This window comes from Cetorhinus maximus, chromosome 5, assembly GCF_964194155.1.
Source record: "Cetorhinus maximus chromosome 5, sCetMax3.hap1.1, whole genome shotgun sequence".
In the NCBI taxonomy this organism is placed as follows: Eukaryota; Metazoa; Chordata; class Chondrichthyes; order Lamniformes; family Cetorhinidae; genus Cetorhinus; species Cetorhinus maximus.
The window spans coordinates 169,913,893-169,938,809 of record NC_135883.1 but is presented as its reverse complement, the minus strand read 5'-3'; the positions used below and the strand labels follow the sequence as shown (position 1 = coordinate 169,938,809).

General features: G+C 42.9%; 1 protein-coding gene across 1 annotated transcript in view; it reads left to right on the top strand.

Moving 5' to 3' along the window:
- The window catches only part of LOC144681152 (dynein axonemal heavy chain 8-like), a 1,929,890-nt gene that overhangs the window by 1,144,369 nt on the left and 760,604 nt on the right, over window positions 1-24,917 (top strand). Inside the window, exon 47 of the mRNA XM_078542879.1 lies at window positions 21,917-22,163. Coding sequence (XP_078399005.1) covers window positions 21,917-22,163 — 247 coding nt within the window. The remainder of the gene's footprint in view (window positions 1-21,916; window positions 22,164-24,917) is intronic.

Below are 24,917 nucleotides of genomic sequence, written 5' to 3'. Positions count from 1 at the left end.
CATGCCAACGGGAAAATTCTGCCCTTGAAGTCCCAAGCAAAGTGCAACTCGCCAGGTGCACGTCACTTATGTGCAGTTGTGAAACACACATCGGTGTGCCATCATGCCAATGTGGGTGGACGATCCAGCGTGGGGGATGAGTCCGGCAGGCTAGCCTCATAATGATATGCTGTGTATTACAATGAGCGTCCCAACGTCCAATGGCGGGAAATGTGGCCCGTCATCGACGAGCTGAGTGGATGATTGCAAACTGTTTTATGACGTCATGAAACCGATTTTTGGCGTTGTTGCCATATTGTCTGCTCATGCCACCAAGCATGCTCGACGCAGTGGGCATGGATGATTCCATCCATTGTGTTTAGTCAAAGAAACACTGAATAGCAGCAACTGATTACCGGGATAGCTTTGAAATAAGGTTACCAAAAAAAAGATGCTCAACATGACCTCATCTCATGACTGCCCTGTGTTTCTCTCAGTCCCACCCTCTGAGAAGACTCAGGCTTCAGATATGAAGAGGAGGCAGACGTGTCTGAGGATGCACTATTGCTACCAGCTTTCTCTTATCAGGCACCAACCCAGAGATTCGCACCCTGGTGGGTATAAGCACAGACATAAAGCGTGGAGCATTGGGTGATGAACACAGTACCTGTGTACAGGAAAAGGTGTCAGACAGAGGCTTCTGTGCTCAGTTCCCCCGGAGAAGGAAGGGCAGTCCGCAAGGGTGTTCTGTGGGTCAGTCAGGCAGACCCTCTGGATTCTCCATTTGAGACTAATATTTGGACCTGCAGTGACAGATAAATAACCCTCAGGCTGAATTCCATGAGGAATGGAATTCACTGTGAATGAAGGAGTATGTAATGGTTGTGACCACGATCTTTTTTCAGGTTGGACAGCACGTGATTAGAATCCATGAGAGAGTGAAATCTAGAGTGCATGCAAGAGGTGCAAAAACTCTTGCGCAGTGTCAGTTGCTCCATAGCAGTAGTGGGAGAGGAGCTAAAGGCCCTGTACAGAACTATCTGACAGGTGGAAGATCGATGGCTAGAGGGGTTCTCAGCCGTGTCCTAGCAGCCCACCTCATCCAGCCATCCATATACCATACCAAGGCTGAGCAATGTTAACAGGAAAGTGATCGCTATATAAACTGATAAATTTAAAAAAAGAAAGGAATCCTCACTACACCAATGGAAAGAAAATTGCTGGACAAGATTTCACTTTTTGAAACTTTTACTGTAATGAACCAATAAAATCAAGTTAATGAAAACATCAGTTAACAGGTGAAGGATATTTCAAATTAAAAAGGTGAATCTTGCTTTAGCCTCATGTAGTTACAAGTACTCACGTTTCTTCTAGCATAAATGTGGGACCACATGTAATTCCCCCATGCTTTCCTGAGATCCTGAGGGGTCTTGACAGGGTGCATGTGGAGAGGATGTTTCCTTTTGTGGGAGAATCTAGAACTTGCGGTCACTGTTAAAAAATAAGGGTCACTCATCTAAGACAGATATGAGAAGAAATGTTTTTCTCCCTGAGGGTCGTGAGTCTTCGAAGCTCTCTTCCTCAAAAGGCGGTGGAAGCAGAGCTTTTTGAATATCTTTAAGGCAGGGAACCATAGATTATTGATAAACAAGGGGGTGAAAGGTTATTGGGGGTAGGTGAGAATGTGGAGTTAATGTTACAATCAGATCCGACATGATGTTATTGAATGGCGGAGCAGGCTCGTGGGGCCGAGGATCCTACTCCTGCTCCTAATTTGTATGTTCATATGTTCTAACTCGGCTCCATTGTGTGAGAGTTATTATTTCCAATCCAGTTTTTTCGGCTGTTGAGTTGCATTCACCAGAAAACTTATTCAATCGGAAGTTCCTAGACATGTTCCTGGACAAGCGCACTTTGACAAACCCTCTTTCACTCAGTCATGACAGACCTGATGGCACAGAATCCAGAGATCCCTTTGTCCGGCACCTTTAAATGGCCTGGTTGGCCCTTACACCACTTACACCAGAAATGGGTATTATCCAATCCATAATCCCCTGCTCTTCCTATCTTCAGTGTTCTGTCCTTTCCAACTGTATAGGCAATGCAATGACACAGTCTCTGCTCTTTTCTCAGAGACCTGCTTCAATACTAGGATCAGTTCAAAGCCTGCCAAACAGAAAGCTGTTCTATTTGGAGTGAAACAAAATCAGAAAATGCTGGAAAAACTCAGCAGGTCTAACAGCATCTGTGGAGAGAAAGACAGAGTTAACATTTCGCGACCATATGACTCTTCTTCAGAGTCTATGGCTTCTATTTGGAGTGAACCTTGCTTGTTTTCTCTTTGCATGCATTCCCAATGTTCTGAACTGCCAAACAGAAACAACAGGATGACCTCATCCCACTGCAGTTAGCTTTCTATTCATGCTTTGCTTCTTAGCTGTTCAGCCCTATGGCAAGCCCAGGTCGTATGGATATTCCTTGGAACCTAATGATTTCAAAATCTGGAAACTAATTAACCTCCTTTCAAAATACTCCCCAGCCCACTTTGCTCTTAAAGGGACATGGCATGTTAAGACATGGCAAATGATGTGTGCCAGGTGGACCAAATCCATGAGGGAAGCTTGATCGCGCTATCACAACTGTTTTGCAATTTTTATTTATTTTGAGATGTGTGCACAGAATTCTGAAGTAATAATTCCACTAAGACTTTTAGAGATTTAAAAAAATTAAATTCAAGTATTTATTAAGAAAAGATTTCAAGCACACACATAAGACTACAAATTACTACTATAATAACTCCTAAAATTCCTAATTAACCTGACTCCCAGTTACACCCCCTTTAAGGCAACGGTCCAAAATAGATTTTAAACAGATCCAGCAAATTAACACAATACCCTGGACAGTGAAATTCCAAATGGCTTTATCTAGCTTCAGTTTTGGTAGACTGTAGGTTTATGGAGGTTTATGGATGCTGGAGGCTTCATTAAGGCTTGTTCACACTTTTCTGTTAGATCTCACAATGCCAAACCCTGACACAGCCTCATTCCCCTTTATATATGTTTCTGCCTTCTTAATATGTAAAGTAAATTGTTTCGTATGTCTTTGAAACTGTATCTTCCTCATAACATAAAAACTTTCATGTTGTAACTATATATATATTGTCAATAACCCTTGGGAAAAATAAACACATTCCTTAGCCTTGCTTATCTGGCTAGTTGTCAATCTAATGAGATCCCTTTGAAATCCAAATCTCCCTTCACCTATCTAAACATGCAAATTCCCTTCACATCTTACATGCTAAGCCAACATCCAAATTTACTCATTAGCATATCAAGCACCTAACTTCTTTTGATGAGTTAAAACTTGCAGTGTACTTGACTCCAAATATAATTAAATCACACGCAGTCAGACCTAGCTATAGCTACCCCTATAAACCTACTTACAATAAGCCAGAAAAATATTATGAAAATTGTTATACTTTCATGACATGGCACAAATGAAAATATAGGCTTTTCCCAGCACATGGGTCATCACAGAGGGAATCTCACTGACCTCTGATTCCTCGGCCCCTCAACCAAATCACCGTCTTGTGTCCAGGACCAAGAGAAGGCGGCTACTCTAGAAAAGATGCAGGTACTGAAGTGCAGTTGCCGAGGGGGGTGGTGGTTGGGGGGGTGGGGGGGCGGGGGGGGGGGGGGGGGCGGGTGCCAACGGGTCCCTGGATGACAAAGCTGACAATCACAATCCTTACAACCATATATCCAGAGAAGTGAGCAGCCTGCCTCCACTTCCTCCGAGGCAACAAGGGAAACATTATGTAGGACTGAACAAGAGTGGAGGACACTATGTCATTTAGAGCAATAATTGGGTCACAGTGGAGGTAAGATAGGTTATGTATTGTACAGAAATAGATGAAACATGTATACATTGAAATCAAAACTTTTATTTGAAAAAATTCATAACTATTTACACAATTGCAAACTGTTGAAGGCATTATGTAGTCAGAGGTCATCATTTTTCAATGGACAACCAGCACGCAGCATCCAGTAGATCTCCCTCATTGGTGACATGCCATCAGATGCATGATAAACACAAGATCACAAGAAATAGGAGCAGAAGTAGACCAGTAGGCTCATTAAAACTGCTCCACTGTTCAGTACAATCGTGGCTGAACTTGGACTTCAACTCCACTTTCCTACCCATTACCCATTTACTTGATTCTCTGAGAGTGAAACTCTGTCTATCCCAGACTTAAATGTGTTCAATTTTGGATTCAAGGCAATGCCCTTGATATCTTGGGATTCCCTCCTTTGCCTTCCAGTTCTTGGCTCATGGAATTCCAAGGCAGCTACCATGTGAACTGACATTGGGTGAGCAGGTCTCTGGCTAAGATGGCATCCTGCATGGACTCCAGTACCCCTCAAGGGTCATATGCCTCATCTCGGGGGTTCATCCTGTAGTCTTACTTCTCATTTTCCTCCTCCTTCTCTGGCAATTGTTCCCCCTCCTCCTTGACATCCTCTTCCTCGGCCTCCTCTTCTTCATCCGAGGCTGCTCTCTGTTCTTTGTCGTTCTACAGCTCTAGTCCTTTGCAGTGCTAATTATATCACATGCAGTAGGCTACAACCATACATGATACCCTAGCAGGCATATACTGTAAGCTCCCCTGAGTGGTTGAGGCATCTGAACCACATCTTCAGCAGACCAATGGCCTGTTCAGTGAGAGTCCATGTATGAAGATGGCTTTTATTGTATCTCCTCTGGGTGTCTGTTACTGCGATAGGGTGAGAGCGGCAACCTCGTCAGAGGGCATGCCTGATTTCTGAGTATCCATCAATGCAGATATGGGGTTGATGTGAACATTCCAGGAGGGTGATGAAAAACATATTTCCCTTGGACCTTAGAATGGCAACCCTGATGTGAGCAGATGTGTGGCAGTGTCGTGACTCAAGACTCTCTCAAACCTCTTCCTGCCTATGGAAAAACTGTGTGTGTTCATTTGCCTACCATAAATTTACATTTTCAGCATTATAAACTAAACTCTGGCAATTCCCTCCCCTCATGGGAAGCTCACGATGTAGTGGTAATGTCACCAGACTAGTAATCCAGGGCAAAAACAGAATTACCTGGAAAAACTCAGCAGGTCTGGCAGCATCGGCGGAGAAGAAAAGAGTTGACGTTTCGAGTCCTCATGACCCTTCAACAGAACTGAGTAATATTAGGAAAGGGGTGAAATAATAATCCAGGGGCCTAGGCTAATGCTTTGTGGACAGTGGTTCAAATCCCACCATAGCAGCTGGTGGAATTTAAATTCAGGTAATAAACCTGGAATTTAAAAAAAAAGCTAGTCTGGCAATAGTAACCATGAAACCATTGTCGTAAAAATCAATCTGCCCATTAGGGAAGAAAATCTGATGTTCTTACCTAGTCTGGCCTACATGTGACCCAAAGCAATGCGGTTGACTCTTCAGTGCCCTCTGAAATAGCCTAGCAAGGCACTCAGTTGTATCAAACCGCTACAAAGCCTACAAAAAGTAATGAAACTGGAAAGATCACCTGGCATTGACAATGGCAAATCCAGCCCTGCCAATATTGCAAAATCTCCTTATTAACATCAGGGTTCTTGTGTCAAAATTGGGAGATATGTCCCATAGCCTAGCCAAGCCACAGCCTGATATAATCCTACTCAAGGAATCATACCTTACCGACAATGCACTACTGTCACCATCCCTGGGTATGTCCTGTGCCACCGACAGGATGGACCCACCAGAGGTGGCAGCACAGTGGTGTACAGTAATGAGGGAGTTACCCTCCTTCCAGCCCGCGTGTGCCCCCCCCCCCCCCCCCCCCCACCTCAGCTGATGAATCAGCACTCCTCCATGTTGAACACCATTTGGAGGAAACACTAAGGATGGCGAGGGCTGCACTCCGGGTAGGGGTCTTCAATGCCCATCACCAAGAGTGGCTCGGTAGCACCAGTACAGATCGAGCTGGCCAAGTCCTAAAGGACATAGCTGCTAGATTGGGTCCATGGGAAATGGTGAGGGAACCGACAAGAGGGAAAAAGCTACTTGATCTCATCATCATCAACATTCCTGCTGCAGATGCCTCTGTCCATGACAGTACCGGTAGGAGTAACCATCGCACAGTCTTTGTGGAGGCAAAGCCCCGTATTCACATTGAGGATACCCTCCATTGTGTAACACTACCACTGTGCTAAATGGGATAGATTTTGAACAGATCTAGCAATCAAAACTGGGCACCCATGAGGCACTGTGGGCATCAGCAGCAGCAGAATTGCATGCAACCACAATCTGTAACCTCTTGGGCTTGGTATATCCTCCACTCTACCATTACCATCAAGCCAGGGGATTAACCTTGGTTCAATGAAGAGTCCAGGAGGGCATGGCAGGAGCAGCACCAGGAATACCTAAAAATGAGGTGTCAACCTGGTGAAGCTACAACACAGGACCACTTGTTTTTCAAAGAGCAAAAGCAGTGTGCAATAGACAGAGCTAAGAGATCCCACAACCATTGCATCAGATCTAAGTTCTGTAGTCCTGCCACATCTGGTCGTGAATGGTGGTGGACAATTAAACGTCACAGTAGAGGAGCAAGCTCCACAAATATCCCCATCCTCAGTGATGGGGGAGCCCAGAACATCTGTGTAAAAGATAAGGCTGAAGCATTTGCTACAATCTTCAGCTAGAAGTTCCAAGTAGATGGTCCATCTCAGCCATCTCCGGAGGTCCCCAACATCATAGGTGCCAGTTTTCATCCAATTCAATTCACTCCACATGATATCAAGAAACAGTTGAAGGAACTGGATACTGAAAAGACTTGGGCCCTGACAGCATTCCAGCAATAGCACTGAAGACTTGTGCTCCAGAATTTGCTGCTCCCTTAGTCAAGCTGTTCCAGTACAATTACAGCACTGGCATCTACCTGGCTATGTGGAAAACTGCCCAGGTATGTCCTGTCCACAAAAAATATCACCAATCCAACCCAGCCAATTACTGCCCCATCAGTCTACTCTTGATCATCAGCAAAGTGATAGAAGAGGTCATCAACAGTGCTATAAAGCAGCACTTACTCAGCAATAACCTGCTCAATGCCAGTGCCACTCAGCTCCAGTTAATAGCTACAGGGCCAGGTGCAACAAGCTGGGAACTCTCTCAACTCAAGCTACCAGGTAGCAACAATCCAGGCTTTAATCTCCAAAGACTTCATGTAATTTTGACAACAGCCTACAGAATCCATAGATCACTTTGTCAGCAGATCCAGAGGTAAAGGTACGTGCTGTGATTATTCAAATGCAGAGCTAGCGGGCAAAATTGTTGAGTTGGTGATTGCATCCACGTACATGGAAGCTTTCCAGAAAGATCTGCTAGACAAACTAAAAATGTATTGCATTGAACAGCTGCACAAGATGGACATAAGCATGAAGTGATCCTCGCAGATTGACGAAGCTTACACGTACTAAGCAAAACCCCAATTGTTAATGCACTCAAGAGAACACCTAAACTTAACAAGACATGTGGAAGGTGTGGCCTTCTGCATGCACCAAGGAAATGCCCAGCTTCCCTTCAATTCTGCAAGGCGTGTGGCAGAAAGAGCCATTGGTAGCAGCAGTGCGTTATGTCTTGTTTCTTGTTTCCTTTTTTTAATGATGCACACAGGCCGTTGACATTGTAGTTGAGCTAACTTTATTGATAACACATTTTCCAAACATGAACACACATCTGCAGTAACTGAATTCTATCAAGGCAGGCTCCAATATGTGCTATCTGACCTTCAATCCCCTGGTCCGATGACCCCCTATCTAGTACAGAATACCATATAGTATCTAATACTGGAGTCTACAAGCACAATCAGTTATTATCATGACATTTCCCTTTATTTAAAAGAAAACTTTTATACAATTCAAGTCCATAAAATCTCTTATCTATTCTTTCCCACTCTGTTTTGATCAATCTATTTTATCTTTTACTCATCTCTGTATCTCTGTTTTTTTTTCTCAACCCTTCCACAGGATGTTCTGAATGATGACAGAGGTGATTTTGAAGGACAAGGAGCCTTCTCTAGCTCTGTCACTATGACCCCTTGGATAATTTTCAGGACTGTCAGGCTTTGTCTGGTTATTTGTTGCTTCACTGGTGCATTCTGGTTTTGAATCTTCAGCTGCACTTTCTGGTTCAGAGCAGAGTTGCTTTTCATTTGATTTCTGTAAGGATTTCTGGTTTCTCATGTAATGTTGTCCATTTGGAGTCTGCACGATGTAAGACCTTGTTTGTCCTGTGATTCCTGTGACAGCAGCAGGATTCCAGGTCCCTTCAAGCTGAATCCTCACTCTTTCTCCCTTGTTCAGGTCAGGCAGAGGCCAGGCGCCTCGATCAAAGTGCTGTTTCTGCTTCTGCTGTCTCAGTTTGAGCAGATCATGCACGGTGTAGCTCACTGGCTCTGGCAATAACAGTTGGGGTGCAGTTGGAAGCTTAGTTCTTAATCTTCTCCCCATCAGGAGCTGTGCTGAAGATGATCCAATGCCCTTTAATGGAGTATTCCTGAAACCCAGCAGAGCCAGGTAGGGGTCTCTTCCATCTGCCTTTGCTTCTTCAACAGGTGTTTTAAGGTCTGCACGATATGCTCCACCATTCCGTTGGATTGTGGATATTTGGGACTTGACGTAGTGTGGCAGAACTCCCAGTCCTGTGCAAATTTGCCTAAGAATTATGGACTGTTATCTGAGATGAGCACTTCAGTTATGCTGTGGTGAGCAAAAATTGATTTTACATGATTTATTACAGTGATGCTCTTACTATCATTTCTCAGCAGCACAGACTCAAAACTTTGAGTAATAATCTACTGCTAGTAGGAACTCACTGTTGTCAAATGTAAACAAATTCACCCCAATTTTCTGCCAGGGCCTTTCCGGAACACTGTGTGGTTGAAGTGCTTCTTTTTGTTGCGATTTACTATACTTTTGGCACACCGCACACACACTCACCATTTCACCGATTTGTGCTGCCATTCCAGGCCAATACATTAAATCGGAGCTCTTCTCCTGCATGTTTCTATGCTGAGGTGACTTTCATGTATGCGCTACAGCATTTCTTTCCTCAGTGTTGCAGGAATGATGATTTTTTCCCCCTTGAAAAGTATTGCTTCTCCTGCATGAAATTCTTAATGGAAGTTCCAGTAGTCTTGTACAGCAGAAGGGGCTCTGCTCCAATGTGTGGGCCAGCCAGTTTGCATAATTTGCTGCAGTTTTCTCAGGGTGGTGTTGTTCTTGCTCGCTTCCCTGATCTCATCCAGCTTGGTTACAGCCACAGGTAAGTTCTTTGTCAGCATGTGAATCTGTGCTTCCATTTCTTTATCCTCTTCCTCCATGATGGGTAGGTATGCATGTGACAGAGTGCCTGCGATGTACATTTCCTCGCCCGGATTGTATTTAACTCTGACCTGGTACTTCTGCAGATGTATTAGTAATCTTTGGAATCTTAGTGGTGTGCAGTTCAGGGCTTTTTAAGTATAGCTTCCAAAGGCTTATGATCAGAATCTACCTCCATGTCTTTGCCATAGACAAACTCATGAAAGTGTTCTATGCCAAACACAATTGCTAGCGTTTCTTTCTCTATTTGGGCATACCACTGCTGTGTTTCAGTCATTGTATTTGAAGCATATGCCACTGGTACCTCATTTTGCAAGAGGACAACTCCCAGGCCAGTCTTTGAAGCGTCCACTGAGATCTTGACTGACTGACTGACATCATAATACTTTAACACTGGTGCCCGAGTCACTATTCTCTTCAAACTGTCCAGAGCTTCCTGGTGACTTTGGTCCCAGTTCTATTTCATATCATTTTGTAGAAGTTCTCTGAGAGGTGCTGTCAGGTCTGACATGTTCGGAATAAATTCCCAAGATAGGTCACCATTCCCAAAAATCTGTCCAAGCCTTTCTTGCATTCTGGGGGTGACATGTTCACAACTGCTTCGATTTTACGCGGGTCTGGCTTCAGTCCTGACTTGTAAGCATATGCCCCAAGTACTTGATTACATGAAGATCTATTTTGTATTTTTCCTTCTTCAACTTGAGGTTCCTTTCTCTAGCTCTGGCCAGCACCTTCCTCCTTCTGTGGTCGTGTTCTTTCCATGAGGCTTCCCAGACCAGCACATCATCGATAAAAGTTTCCATGCTCTCTAACCCTTCAAACAGCTGCTTCACTGTTCTGTGGAACACCTCTAGAGCTGAATTAATACCAAAAGGGAAGCATAAAAGCCTGTGTTGCCCGTGTGGTGTGTTGAAGGTACAGAGATAGGAGCAGCCTTCATCCAGCTTGAGCTGCCAGAAGCCTGAACTCGCATTCAAGACTGAATAATATTTAGCATCAGCTAGCTTACACAATATCTCTTCTACTGTGTGCAGCTGGTAATGTTTTCTTTGCACTGCCTGGTTTAGCTCTCTGGGATCCAGGCAGATTCGCAGATTCCCATCTGATTTTTCTACAATTACAATTGGATTAACCCACTTTGTTGGTTCTTCAATTTTCTAAATGATGTGAAGCTTCTCCATTCTGTCCAACTCTGCTTTCAGTTGGTCTCTCAGCATTTCTGGTATTTTCCTGGGCGGGTATATTTTGGGCGTCACTGTTTTGTCAATCTTGATGGTGTATTCCAATCCCTTGGAACACATCTTTATTCTTGCTTAGGATGTCATCAGTGGTGATAGTCATTATTCTCTTGTTTAGCTTTAGATTTTCACAAGCTTTGATTCCAAGAATGGGTTTTGCATCAGTTTTCACCACTATGAATGGAAGCGCTTGATACTGTTTTTTGTAGTTCACTTTAAGTGCGCACTTGACTTCGATAGCAATTTTTCACCTGTATAAGTAGGCAGCTTCACTTTTATTTTAGTTAGCTGTTTTTCTTTGCTTATCTTAATGATACAAGCTTATGGAAATGACATATGCTTGTGCGCCTATGTCAAGCTTGAACTTCACCATCATGTTGGCAATTTTTAAATCAACCTTCCATTTGTCTTCTTTGGAATTTCTTGTTACTGCACCAACAAAAAGTTTAGTTTCCGTGTCTGTGTCATCACAGAATCACAGTGCAGTGATTTAGTTTATCACAGTTCCTACACTACATGGATAACCACGTGGTAAATGCTCTGTTCTGCATCGGCTGCATTTAAATGTTTTAATAGCAGTTTTGTTCTTTTTATCTTCAGGCTGTCTATTTGTTCTTTCCCAGAGCTGTTTCTGTTTAACTGCATCTAACTGCTTGACCATGTGTGGCTTATCATCTTCTGTCATTTGTTTAATCTAGCATTTCATTGCCTCTGCCGCTCTGAAGATATTTATTGCTTTCTCCAGTGTTAGATCAACTTCTCTCAAAATCCGTTCTCTCAGAGAATCATTTGCGATCCTGAAAATGATTCTATCTCGGATGAGTGATTCTTCAAACATTCCATATTCACATGAGTTAGCTCATTTTCTCAGCTCAGTTACATGCTGACTAATGTTGTCACTGCCTTGCGTGCACGTAAAAATTCAATATCTTTCTTAGAGTTGCATTAGGCTTCAAATTTTTCCATTATTTCTTTCAAGTCACTTCATTTCTCATCACTTTCAAATGTGATTGTGTTATAGGTTTCTAGGGCTTCTTCCCCTGCTATGTGAAGAAAGATGGAAGGCTGTACCCAACAGTCTTTTATATTACTGCCCATAGCTGTGAGATACATCTTAAATCACTGCCGGAATCTCCTCCAGCTTTCGGCGAGATTACCCTCCAAACTGAGCTTTGTCAGTGGTTTTAGAACCCACATTGTTGTGTTTAGCTTACTTCTGACACCATGTCTTGTTTTGTGTTTCTTTTTTTAATGATACAGGCCATCAACATTGTAACTCTTTTTGAGTCAACCAAATAAACTAAATTAACAAAATTAGGGACAAATTAAAAAGCAGCCCCCTAAAGGGAAACTTCAAAAACAAAGACAAAATTTAAAGGAAACTTATAAACATTAAACCAAAATGTGATAAAGAGGGTGAATAAAACAGCCCAGTCCCCGTGGTGCCCACCTAGCACAGAAGGCCTCAACAGTGCCAGCAGACATCGCATGCTTCCTCTCCAGGGACACCCGGTTGTGAACATAGCAGCGGAAAAGGGGCAGTTATTCTGGTTAGATGAACCCCTCGATCACCTGCTGCCTGGACCTGTTAATGGCCAACTTGGCCAGGCCAAGGAGCAGGTTCACAAGGAGGTCCTCCTCTGTTGTCATTGTAGCTGAGCTAACTTTATTGATAACACATTTTCCTAACATAAGGCAGGATTTCCTGGTCGGCGTGCGGGGGGGCAGGACCCACATGCCAATGCGTAAAATGACGTGGGATGACGTTGGGCAGAACTCCCAATGTCACACCGCATCATTTCAATTTTCAGGTCAGTGGCGGCACAGCCGAATCAGCTGTGCGTCTGCCGACCTGTTAATGGCCAATTGAGGCCATTTAAAAAGTAATTGAAGTTCTTAAAGGACCTGCCTGTACAACCTTAAGGTTGGCAGGCAGGCCGGGAACCCTGGCAGGCTTCAGAGAAAGCATGGAACCTCATCCATGGGCGGGATGAGGTTTCATGTAGGTTTTTAAAAATTTAATAAAAGTTTAACTAAAAATGATGAACATGTCCCATGACAGTGTCACATGAGGGGACATGTCAGGGAAATTTTATTTTTCTATTTTTAACATTTTGAATTTGGCGCCAATCTCCCTGGGGCAGCATTTAGCCTCAAGGAGATGAGTGCGCTCTTTTGCGCGCATGCGTGAAAGAGTGCACTCTCGGCTTAGGGAATCCCCCCTGCCCGCCAAGGGAGTGTATAGTGCTTCCTGGTGGACATCATGATGAGTGGGCCTTAATTGGCCCGCCCACGTAAAATGGTGGTGCGCCGCCGATTGGGGGCATCGATTGGAGGGGTGCCTGCATGTGCCCGCTCCTGAACTTCCTCCCCAACGGAGGGGAAAATTCTGCCCATGAACGCATAACTGCAGTGTCTGAGGTCTATCAAGAAGGCTCCAACATGCGCTATCTGACTGTCAACCCCCAGATCAGGTGACCTCATAGGTAGTGCAGAGTATCATATAAAATCTAACACTGGAGTCTACAACCACAATCAGCTATTATCATGACACATTAGAGCAAAGCCTGATGAGCAACAAAGAGAAGTGTATTGACCCAAACAGAACATACACAATAGGTACCTTCAAGCAATAAGAAACATATACATGAGGCAATTGACAAACCAGAAAATGACAATGATGTCATAATAAGATGAAGACTGGTGAACACGTTTCACACTGTCAATTTTGTGGAAAACATAGATGCCATCTTACCATCTGAAGTGTTTGCCAAGATTAAAATTATCTGTCCTAAGAAAGATGGTAACTTTATTGGCCAAGATTGACACAGGGGCAAGTGCGATCATCATACCCCTGCAAACAGAGGACGGTAGTGAGAAGTGACTAAGAAGCATTCTGGGAGAAGTCAGCGCAGGCACCGCAACTCAGAAGGGGATCGAGGAGAAGGGCCCTTGCACTCAACAGGAGGAAGAGCATCCAACAGAGGGCGGTAGTGAGAAATGACTGAGAAGCATTCTGGGAGAAGTCAGTGCAGTCACTGCAACTTAGAAGGGGATCGAGGAGGACCCACTGTCAAAGAACGGAATAGCCCCAAACATTACATTGCTGCAGTGTTTCCATCCCTCCCTCCTCTTCAAACCAAAAAAGAGAGGGAGAGGGCACCAGACCTGCGAGGGACATTTTTCTGAAAGTGGATTTAAAAAAAAGCAGCTGATTGGTGAGTAAATCCTGGTGAGTTTTTTTTTCAATCTATTAAGGTAATTCATTGCTTAATACTGAGCTAAAAAAAACTATAGAGTAGTACTGTACAAATATAATTAGTCAAGAAACAAGGTTCCTAGCTAATATAAATAAGGCCGCGAGCTAGCGTATTTTTTAAGGGAGTAACTAGCTTAATCAAGAGGGATGTCATGGCAGGAGAACTCAGACCTGCGATATGTTCCTCCTGCTGGATGTGGGAAATGAGGGACGCTTCCAGCGTTCCTGGTGACCATGTGTGCGGAAGGTGTGTCCAAATGCAGCTTCTAGCTAACCGGATTTCAGAACTGGAGCTGTGGGTGGACTCATTGTGGAGCATCTGCGATGCTGAGCAAGTCGTAGATAGCATGTTTAGCAAGGTGGTCACACCGCAGGTGAAGATTACACAGGCAGAAAGAGAATGGGTGACCATCAGGAACAGTACAGGACTCAGGAAGGTAGTGCAGGAGTCCCCTGTGGTCATCCCCCTCTCTAACAGATATACCGCTTTGGATACTGTTGGGGGAGATGGCCTCTCAGGGGAAAGCAGCAACAGCCAAGTTCACGGCACCGTGGGTGGCTCTGCTGCTCAAAGGGGTGGGAGGAAAACAAGTGGCAGGGCTATAGTGATAGGGGATTCAATAGTTAGGGGCACAGACAGACACTTCTGTGGCCGCAAACATGAATCAAGGATGGTATGTTGCCTCCCTGGTGCCAGGGTCCAGGATGTCACGGAGCGGCTGCAGGACATTCTGGGGAGGGAAGGTAAACAGCCAGTGGTCGTGGTACACATTGGTACCAATGACATAGGTAAACTAAGGGATGAGGACCTGCAAGCTCAGTACAGGAAGTTAGGAGATAAATTAAAATGCAGGACCTCAAATGTAGTCATCTCAGGATTATTCCCAGTTCCACGTGCTAGCGAGAGCAGGAATAAGAGGATAGACCAAATGAACATGTGGCTGGAGTGATGGTGTAGCCGGGAGGGATTCAGATTCTTGAGGCACTGGGACCGGTTCTGGGGAAGGTGGGACCTTTACAAACCGGATGGGCTGCACCCAGGCAGAACTGGGACCAGTGTCCTTGCAGGGACTTTTGCTAGTTCTGTTGGGGAGTATTTAAACTAGTGTGGCAGGGGGATGGGATCCCAGGAGTAGGATCAGATAGGTCAGATTCAGATCAGAAAAATGGAGGTAGAACATTAGCTATGGACGTTGTGATAGACATGGAGTTACAGGAGAAGCAAAGTTTTAAAAGTGCCCAGCAAGGAAAATTGACGGGGTTAAACTGTTTATACTTCAATGCAAGGAGTATTACAAACAAGGTAGATGAGTTAAGGGCACAGGTAGACACATGACAGCAGGATGTCATTGCTATTATGGAGACCTGGCTAAAGGAGGGACAAAACTGGAAGCTTAATATCCCTGGTTATAGAGTCTTCAGACACGATCGAGTAGGAGATGAGAAAGGAGGTGGGGTAGCACTAATGGTTAAAGAATCAATTCCAGTTGTGAGAAGGGATGATATACTAAATGGGTCAACAAATGAGGCTTTGTGGTTGAGCTTAGAAATAAAAAAGGGGCAGTCACACTACTGGGAGTATACTACAGACCCCCAAATAGTGAAAGGGAGATAGAAGAACAAATATGTAGGCAAATTTCTGCTTATAAGAACAAGAGGGCAATAATAGTAGGAGACTTCAACTATCCTAATATCAACTGGGATCCAAACAATATAAGGGGCACTGAGGGAGAAAAATTCATGCAGTGTGTCCAGGAAAATTTTTCAACCAATTAGTGACAAACCCAATGAGAGGAGATGCAATTCTAGACCTAGTCTTGGGGAACGAAGAAGGGCAAATGGGTGAAGTGACAGTTGGCGACCATATCAGGGACAGTGATCACAATTCAGTGAGATTTAGCATTACCATGGAAAAGGGCAGAGATAAGGCAGGAGTAAAAGTCTTGAACTGGGGGAAGGCAAATTTTGCAGAAATGAGAAGGGACTTGGCTGAGGTGGACTGGATAGCACTGCTGGAGGATAAAACAGTGAAAAACCAGTGGGAAGCACTAAAAAGCGAGATCCTAATTGTACAAAGTAGACATGTCCCCTACAAAAATAAGAGTCATACTGCCAAATCTAGAGGATTGTCTAGAGGAATACAGGGCAAGATCAAACAGAAAAAGAAAGTGTACGATAGGCACAAAGAGCTAAGCACTGCAGATAGCCTAGATGAATATAGGAAGTGCAGGGACGAAGTAAAAAAAGGAAATAAGGAAATCAAAGAGAAGGCATGAAAAAAAAATTAGCAAGTAAAGTTAAAGATAACCCAAAGATCTTTTACCAATACATTAATGCTAAAAGGTTAGTTAAGGAAAAAGTGGGACCTATCAGGGATGAAGATGGAGACTTGTGTGTTGATGCAGAGGCTGTGGGAAAGGTTTTGAATGAATATTTTGTCTCCATGTTTACAAAGGAAAGGGAGGATGTAGATATAGTAGTCCAGGAGGAAGACTGCGAGATTTTGGATGGGATAGTCATAAAGAGAGAGGAAGTACTCGAAGGGTTGAAATCCTTGAAAGTTGATAAGTCACCAGGGCCAAATGGATTGTTTCCAAGGCTGCTGAAGGAAGTAAGGGAAGAGATAGCAGATGCTCTGAGGATGATTTTCCAATCTTCACTAGATACAGGGGAGGTACCGGAGGACTGGAGAAATGCAAACGTAGTTCCATTGTTTAAAAATGGATCAAAGGAAATGCCAAACAATTATAGGCCAGTTAGTCTTACATCGGTGGTGAGCAAATTAGTAGAATCAATCCTGAGAGGAGGGATTAACTGTCATGTGGAAAGGCATGGACTAGTCAGGGATGGTCACCATGGATTTGTTAAAGGGTCTTGCCTCACAAATTTGATTGAATTCTTTGAGGAAGTGACAAGAAGGGTTGATGAAGGCAGTGCAGTGGATGTTGTGTACATGGATTTTAGCAAGGCATTTGACAAGGTCCCACATGGCAAATTGGTCAGGAAGGTAAAAGCCCATGGGATTCAGGGTAATGTGGCAAACTGGATAAAAGGTTGGCTTTGTAACAGGAAACAAAGGGTCATGGTCGATGGATGCCCTTGCGAATGGAAAGTTGTCTCAAGTGGTGTTCCACAGGGCTCGGTGTTGGGACCATTGCTGTTTGTGTTATATATTAATGATTTGGATGTGAACATGGGGGGCACGATTGGGAAATTTGCAGATGACACAAAGATTGGCCAAGTAGTAGATAGTGTAAAGGATAGCCATAATCTCCAAAATGATATATGTGTTGGTGGAGTGGGCGGTAAAGTGGCAGATGGATTTTAACATAGAGAAGTGTGATGTCATACATTTAGGGAGGTCAAACAGTTACAGGGATTACACAATAAATGGGAATATACTAAGCGGGGTAGATGAAGTGAGAGATCTTGGTGTACAAGTACACAGGTCCCTGAAAGCAGCAGTTCAAGTAGACAAGGTTGTAAAGAAGGCATATGGAATGTTCTCCTTCATTGGCAGAGGTATAGAATATAAAAGTAAGGATATAATGTTGGAATTGTATAAAACACTGGTGAGGCCACAACTGGAGTATTGTGTGCAGTTCTGGTCACCACATTACAGGAAGGAGTTAATAGCTCTGGAGCGAGTGCAGATGAGGTTTACAAGAATGTTGCCAGGGTTAGAAAAGTGTAGCTACGAGGAGAGATTGGATAGGTTGGGGTTATTTTCCTTAGAACAAAGAAGGCTGAGAGGTGACTTGATTGAGGTGTACAAAATTATGAGGGGAATAGATAGAGTGGACAGGATAAAATTGTTTCCCTTGGTGGAGAATTCTAGAACCAGGGGACATAGGTTCAAGATAAGTGGCAGAAAGTGTAGGGGGGATCATGAGGAAGAATTTTTTTACGCAGAGGGTAGTGGGTGTCTGGAATTCACTGCCCAAGTTGGTGGTAGAGGCAAAAACTCTAAACTCTTTTAAAAAGTACCTGGATCTGCACCTTAAGTGCTGTAAGATGCAGGGCTATGGGCCGGGTGCAGGAAGGTGGGATTAGAAAGGGCGCCTGGGTGTCCTAGGGCTGGCATGGACAAGATGGGCTGAATGGCCTCCTGTGCCGTAACTTTTCTATGATTCAATGGTTCTAAATTCTAAAGGCATGTATCCACAGTCATGGAAGGCATAGTACTGTGAAACCTTCAGGGCAGAATTTTACAACAGCCGGATTTTACGTTCCCGCTGTCGTCAATGGCATTTGTAAACGGCCCGCCACATTTTACGGCCCCGTCCCTGCCGAAACAGGGCCGCTAAATTCTGCCCTCAGTGTACAATGGTTCACTAATTCCACTCAGGAACAGAATCTATTTAGCTAGAGCTAAGGAACAAAGAAGGTTCAATAACATTGCTCAGTATAGTCTATAGTGGTAAAGATATGGAGGAACAAATTTGCAAGGAAATTGCAGAGAGAGGAAAGAATTATAAATTAGTTATAAGGCAATAATTATCCAAGTATAGACTAGTATGACACCAAGTTAAAGAGTAAAGAGGGACAAGAGTTTCCAGAGTGTGTTCAGGAAAATTTTCCTCAGCTATATGTTTCTTGTCCAACGAAAAAGGATGCACTACTAGACCATTTTTATAATTCTTTCATGGGATATAGGCATTGCTGGCTAGGCCAGCATTTATTGCCCATCCATGAGTGTCCCTGAGAAGGTGATGGTGAACCACTTCTTGAACCACAGCAGTCCATGTGGTGTAGGTGTACCCATAGTGTTGTTAGGAAGGGAGGGCAAACAAATCCAGAACTCCTGGGTGACAAAAGAGACAGAGATTAAGATAAACAGTAAGTGTGCTTATGACAGATGTCAGATAGATAATACAATGGAAAACCAGGCTGAATATAGAAGGTTCAGAAAGGAAGTGAGAAAGCAAACAAAAAAAACAAAAATGAGGGTATGAAAATAGACTGGCCACTCACAAAAATAGGAATCCCAAAGCTTTATATAGGCATATAAATTGTAAATGGTGGCAAAAGGAGGAGTGGGGCAGTTAGGGACCAAAAGGGAGATTTACGAGTGGAGGCGGAGGACAAGGCTGAAGTGCTAAAGGAATGCTTCGCATCTGTTTTTACCAAGGAGTAAGATGTTGCACCGATCATGGTAAAATAGGAGGTAATTCAAATACTTCAAGGGTTTATAATTTCTGAGTAGGAGGTATTGGATGGGCTGTTTGTACTGAATAGTTGTTAAGGCACCAGGACCCAGATGAGATACATCCAAGGATACTGAGGGAAAAGAGAGTGGAAACTATGGTGGCACTGGCCATAATTTTCCAACCTTCCTTAGACTCAAGGATGGTGCCAGAGTTACACCCTTGTTCAAAAAAGAGTGTAAAGATAAGCCCAGCAACTAAAGACAAGTCAGTTTAATCTCAGTGGTTGGGAAGCTTCTGGAAAAGATAATTTTGGACAAAATGAACAGTCATTTGAGCAAATGTGGGTTAATGAAGAAATGCCAGCATTGATTTGTTAAGAACAAATTGTGCATAACTAAATTGCTGGAGTTTTTTGAAGACACAGCAGAGGAGGTTAATGAGGCAAGTTACGACCACAGCTGATGTTATTACTGAGCAAGCCAGACCTCAGAGTGAAGTCCCCGCAGTTTTTTGATTTTATCAGAGTGAAGTGTGTCTTGCTGATCATAAACCTTTTTTTTTATTGTGAAAATGAGGAGGAAGAGCTACTGACCTCAAAAACATAGAGCTCCAGTGAGGTCTTTAGGATTTTAAAAATTAAAAGGTTTATTAAAAAGAAAAAAAACTTAGCACACAAGATAAAAGTTCACAGTTAAAACAGTATTACAGAACAACCCCCAAAAAACATGCTTGATCAAAAGTACATAATTAGACTACCTTTCTGGCAACAACCTCTTGTAGCTTTCTAGCCATAAAAATCCAGTAAATATTACCAACTCAAGGAATTGTTGTAATTTTAATATAGGTACACCTCACACCTTCTCAGATACTTTCACCCTGATGTGGAATTCTAAAAGGGCTTCAGAAACAAACTGTTTCCTAAAACAAAGACTCTCCTGGCTTAACACTGGGTGGCTGCTTCCAATTCAAAACTTTCACAGCTCCTCAGCAGCTCACACACAAAGAAGCTGGCCTTCAGTGGACTCCACACAGCAACTCTCAACATTTAAATGTCCCTTTCCTTAAATATCTTTCCTTCACGCTCTTCATCTCAGGTTCAATTGGCCTCAGTCACCTCTTTGAAACTCAACTTCTCCAAATATAAAAATCTTTCATGTTTTGTTTTATTTTACCTCTACTTTTGGGTCAAAAAATATAATATACCTTCTCCTGGTTACTTATAGGACCCCTCTAAGATGCAAATATCCCTTTGAACTCCCATTTGAAATGCAACAGCTGAAAAATCAATTTCCCAACTTATCTCAAAATACAAATTTCAGATCCCACCTATTTACTTGTAACACAAACCCACCATAACCTCTCATTACAAATGCACAAACCTAACACCTTTAACCTTTCATCTCTTTGACCTCACAGAAAACCTGCCTCTAGAAAACTCCCCCCTGTTTAATTAACCCTGGACACACACACACACACACCCATAGCTTTCTACACAGACAGCATAATCAGAAAAATATAAAAATACACATCTCTCATCACAGGCAATATTGTTGATGTGGTGTATATGGACTTCCAATAGGCATTTGATTAAATGCTGCACAACAGACTTGTGAGTTCATGGAATAAAAGTCTCAGTAGGGACATTGATACAAAATTGGCCATGTGACAGGAAAAAGGGAGTAGTGGTTAATGGATGATTTTCAGACTGGACTAAGGTTTGTAGTGGAGTTCTCCAGTGGACAGTGTTAGGACCCTTGCTCTTCCTGATATATATAAATGATCCAGACCTTGGTGTACATTGCACAATTTCAAAATTTAAGGATGATACAAAACTTGGAAGTATTGTGAACAGCAATAACGTAGAACTTCAAAAGGACATAGACAAGTTGGTGGAATGGTGGAAAAGTGGCAGATGAAATTTAATGCAGTGACATGTGAACTGATTCATTTTCAAAGGAAAAGTGCAGAAAGACTATATAAAATAAAAGATTCAATTCTAAATGGGGCTCTAAGTGGCACAGCAGTTCAAAAAGGCAGCTCACCACCACCTTCTCAAGGGCAACTAGGGATGGGCAATAAATGCCAGCAAAGCCCACATCCTGTGAATGAATAATAAAAAAACAAGAGCAAAGGGCATGGGAGTATATGTGCATAAGTCATTAAAGATAGCAGAACAGGTTGAGAGCATGGTTCGTAAAGCGTACAGCATCCTAGGGTTCATTAATAGGGGCAAGGAGTATAAAAGTAAAGCACTTATTTTAAACCTGCATAGGACACTGGTTTGACCTCAACTGGAGTAATGTGTTGAATTATGGGCACCACGCTTTAGTAAAGATGTGAGGGCATTAAAGAGGATGCAGATAAGATTCACAAAACTGGTTCCAGAGATGAGGAGCTTCAGTTACGTAGACAGCTTGGAGAGGTTGGGACTGTTTTCCTTGACAAAGTGAAGGTTGAGAGGAGATTTGATATAGGTATATAAAATCATGAGGGGTCTGGACAGAATAGATAGAGAAAATTGTTCCATTTGTGGAAGGATCAAGAACAAGAGGGCATAAATTTAAGGTAGTTGTCAAAAGAAGTATTGGCTACATGATAAAAAGCTTTTTGAAGTATTGAGTGGTGGGTGGGATTTAGAATTCATTGCCTGGAGGCACGGAATTGGATTATTATCTGAAAGGGAAGGAGGTGTAGGGCTACAGCAGATCAGGCAAGGTTTGCAATAGCTAAACTGCTTTTTCGGAGAGCCAGCACAGACACAATGGGCTAAATGGCCTCCTCCTGTGCTGTAACATTCTTTCATTTTCTGATTCTGTGAATATGTGATTTTATCTGCATAAGATCACCTCTCAGAAGCCTTCCAACTAAGATCAAAATTGAGTTTTGTTCTACCTACTTTCAGCTGTTTGAAACAGCCAGAGTTCGTCACGGATTGATGACGTTGGGTCCTAGTGGCTCTGGAAAGACTTGTGTCATTCGTACCCTAATGCAATCACTGACCGAATGTGGAGCCCCTCATCGGGAAATGCGCATGAATCCTAAGGCTATTACTGCTCCACAAATGTTTGGGCGACTGGATCCTGCAACTAATGATTGGACTGATGGAATCTTCTCAACACTATGGAGGAAATCTATCAAGTCAAAAAAAGGTAACTACAATTTTGAAAATAAATTAGATAAACTTTGCATTTTTGTGAAATCAGTAAAATAGACAAGTTTCAAATGGATGAAAATAAGGTAGTTTGTACAATGTGTAAACAATTCACTCTGCCAGATTACTGCCCAGGCATTGAGAATGAAAATTTACTCCACAGTTTCTGAGTGTTGTTCATTTTTAGCAGCATTTTTGCAAACTTCCAATGCATGTTATAGCAGCTTGATAAATCATACAGCCTAGGTTTTATTGTCACCAACATACATAGCCAACAGAACCCATTATGCTCTTCATAACTAACAACATTTCTATGTAAAATTAGTGACCATGCCATAATGATGTGGAACCTGTATGGGTAGCGCTGAGAAACACTAAGGGGAAAAAAATGTTAATGGGGGTTGTATATAGACCCCCAAACTGTAGTGGTGATGTTGGGAATGGCTTTAAACAGGAAATTAGAGATGCATGCAATAAAGGAACATCTGTAATTATGGGTGACTTTAATCTGCATATAGATTGGGCAAATCAAATTAGTAACAATACCATAGAGGAGGAATTCCTGGAGTATATATGGGATGGTTTTCTGGACCAAAATGTTGAGGAACCAACTGGAGAACAGGCCATCCTAGACTGGGTATTGTGTAACAAGAAAGGAATAATTGGCAATCTAGTTGTGCGAAGCCCCTTGGGGATGAGTGGCCATAATATGATGGAATTCTTCATCAAGATGGAGAGTGACGCAGTTGATTCTGAGACTAGGGTCCTGAATCTTAATAAAGGAAACTACGATGGTATGAGGCATGAGTTGGCTATGATGGATTGGGAAACATTACTTAAAGGAATGATGGTGGATAGGCAATGTTAGGTGAATGGGCCAAAATTTGGCAGATGGTGTTTAACGTGGGTAACTGTGAGGTTATCCATTTTGGTCAGAAGAATAAAAAGGCGACTTATTATTTAAATGGAGAGAAACTTCAGAGTGCTTCAGTGCAGAAGGATCTGGGTGTCCTCGTGCATGATTGGCTGAAAGCTAGTATGCAAGTACAGCAGGTAATAAGGAAGGCAAATGGAATTTTGGCATTTATTGCTAAAGGAATAGAGTATAAAAATAGGGAAGTGTTGTTGCAACTGTACAAGGCATTGGTGAGGCTGCACCTGGAGTACTGTGAACAGTGTTGGTCCCCTTACTTGAGGAAGAATGTAGTTGCATTAGAGGTGGTTCAGAGGAAGTTCACTAGATTGATTCCAGACATGCGGGGCTTGTCTTATGAGGAGAGATTGGGCCTATACTTGCTGGAGCTTAGAAGGATGAGAGATCTAATTGAGGTATATAAGATGCTAAAAGGGGTAGACAAAGCAGACGTGGAGCGGATGTTTCCCCTTTTGGGGCATGCTAGAATGAAAGGCCATAGTTTTAGGCTAATGGGTGGTAGATTTAAATCAGAGATGAGGAGGAATTACTTTTCTCAAAGGGTTGTGAATCTGTGGAATTCACCACCTCAGAGTGCAGTGGATGCTGGGACACTGAATAAATTTAAGGAGGAGATAGACAGATTTTTAATTAGTAACGGGTTGAAAGGTTATGGGGAGAGGGCGGGAAATTGGAGTTGAGGCCGAAATGAGACCAGCCATGATCGTATTGAATGGCAGGGCAGGCTCGAGGGGCTGAATTGCCTACTCCTGCTCCTTGTTCTTTTGTTCAATGGCAAACATTCAAAGAGTGCATGGGTGAACTGCAACAATTGTTTATTCCTGTCTGGCACAAAGGTAAAACAGGAAAGGTGGCCAAACCATGGCTTACAAAGGAAATTAGAGATAGTATTGGATCCAAGGAAGAGGCATACAAATTGGCCAGAAAAAACAACAGACCTTGAGGATTGGGAGCAGTTTAGAATCTAGATTTAGAAATCTAGAATTTAGAAGGAGGACCAATGGATTGATTAAGAAGGGGAAAATAGAGTACAAGAGTAAGCTTGCAGGGAACATAACAATTGACTATATAAGTTTCTATAGGTATGTGAAGAGAAAAAGATTGGTGAAGACAAATGTAGGTCCCCTACAGTCAGAAACAGGGGAATTTATAATGTGGAACAAAGAAATGGCTGACCAGCTAAATACATACTTTGGTTCTGTCTTCACAAAGGAGGACACAAATAACATACCAGAAATGTTGGGGAATACAGGGTTTAGTGAGAGGCAGGAACTGAAAGAAATCACTATTAGTAGAGAAATGGTGTTGGGTAAATTGATGGGATTGATACCGCAGGGATTGGTGCTGGGACCCCAGCTATTCACAATATATATTAATGATTTAGATGAGGGAACTAAATGTAATATCTCCAAATTTGCAGATGACACAAAGCTGGGTGGGAGGGTGAGCTGTGAGGAGGATGCAGAGATACTTCAGTGCGATTTGGACAAGCTGAGTGAGTGGGCAAATGCATGGCAGGTGCAGATGCATTATCCACATAATGTGGATAAATGTGAGGTTATTCACTTTGGTAGCAAAAACAGGAAGGCAGATTATTATCTGAATGGCTTTAAATTGAGAGAGGGGAATGTGCAACGACACCTGGGTGTCCTCTTACACCAGTCGCTGAAGGTAAGCATGCAGGTGTAGCAGGCGGTAAAGAAGGCAAATCGTATGTTGGCATTCATAGCGAGAGGATTCGAGTACAGGAGCAGGCATGTCTTGCTGCAATTACTGAGACAGTTTGAAGATTTAGGGCCCAAATGAAAACATGGAGCA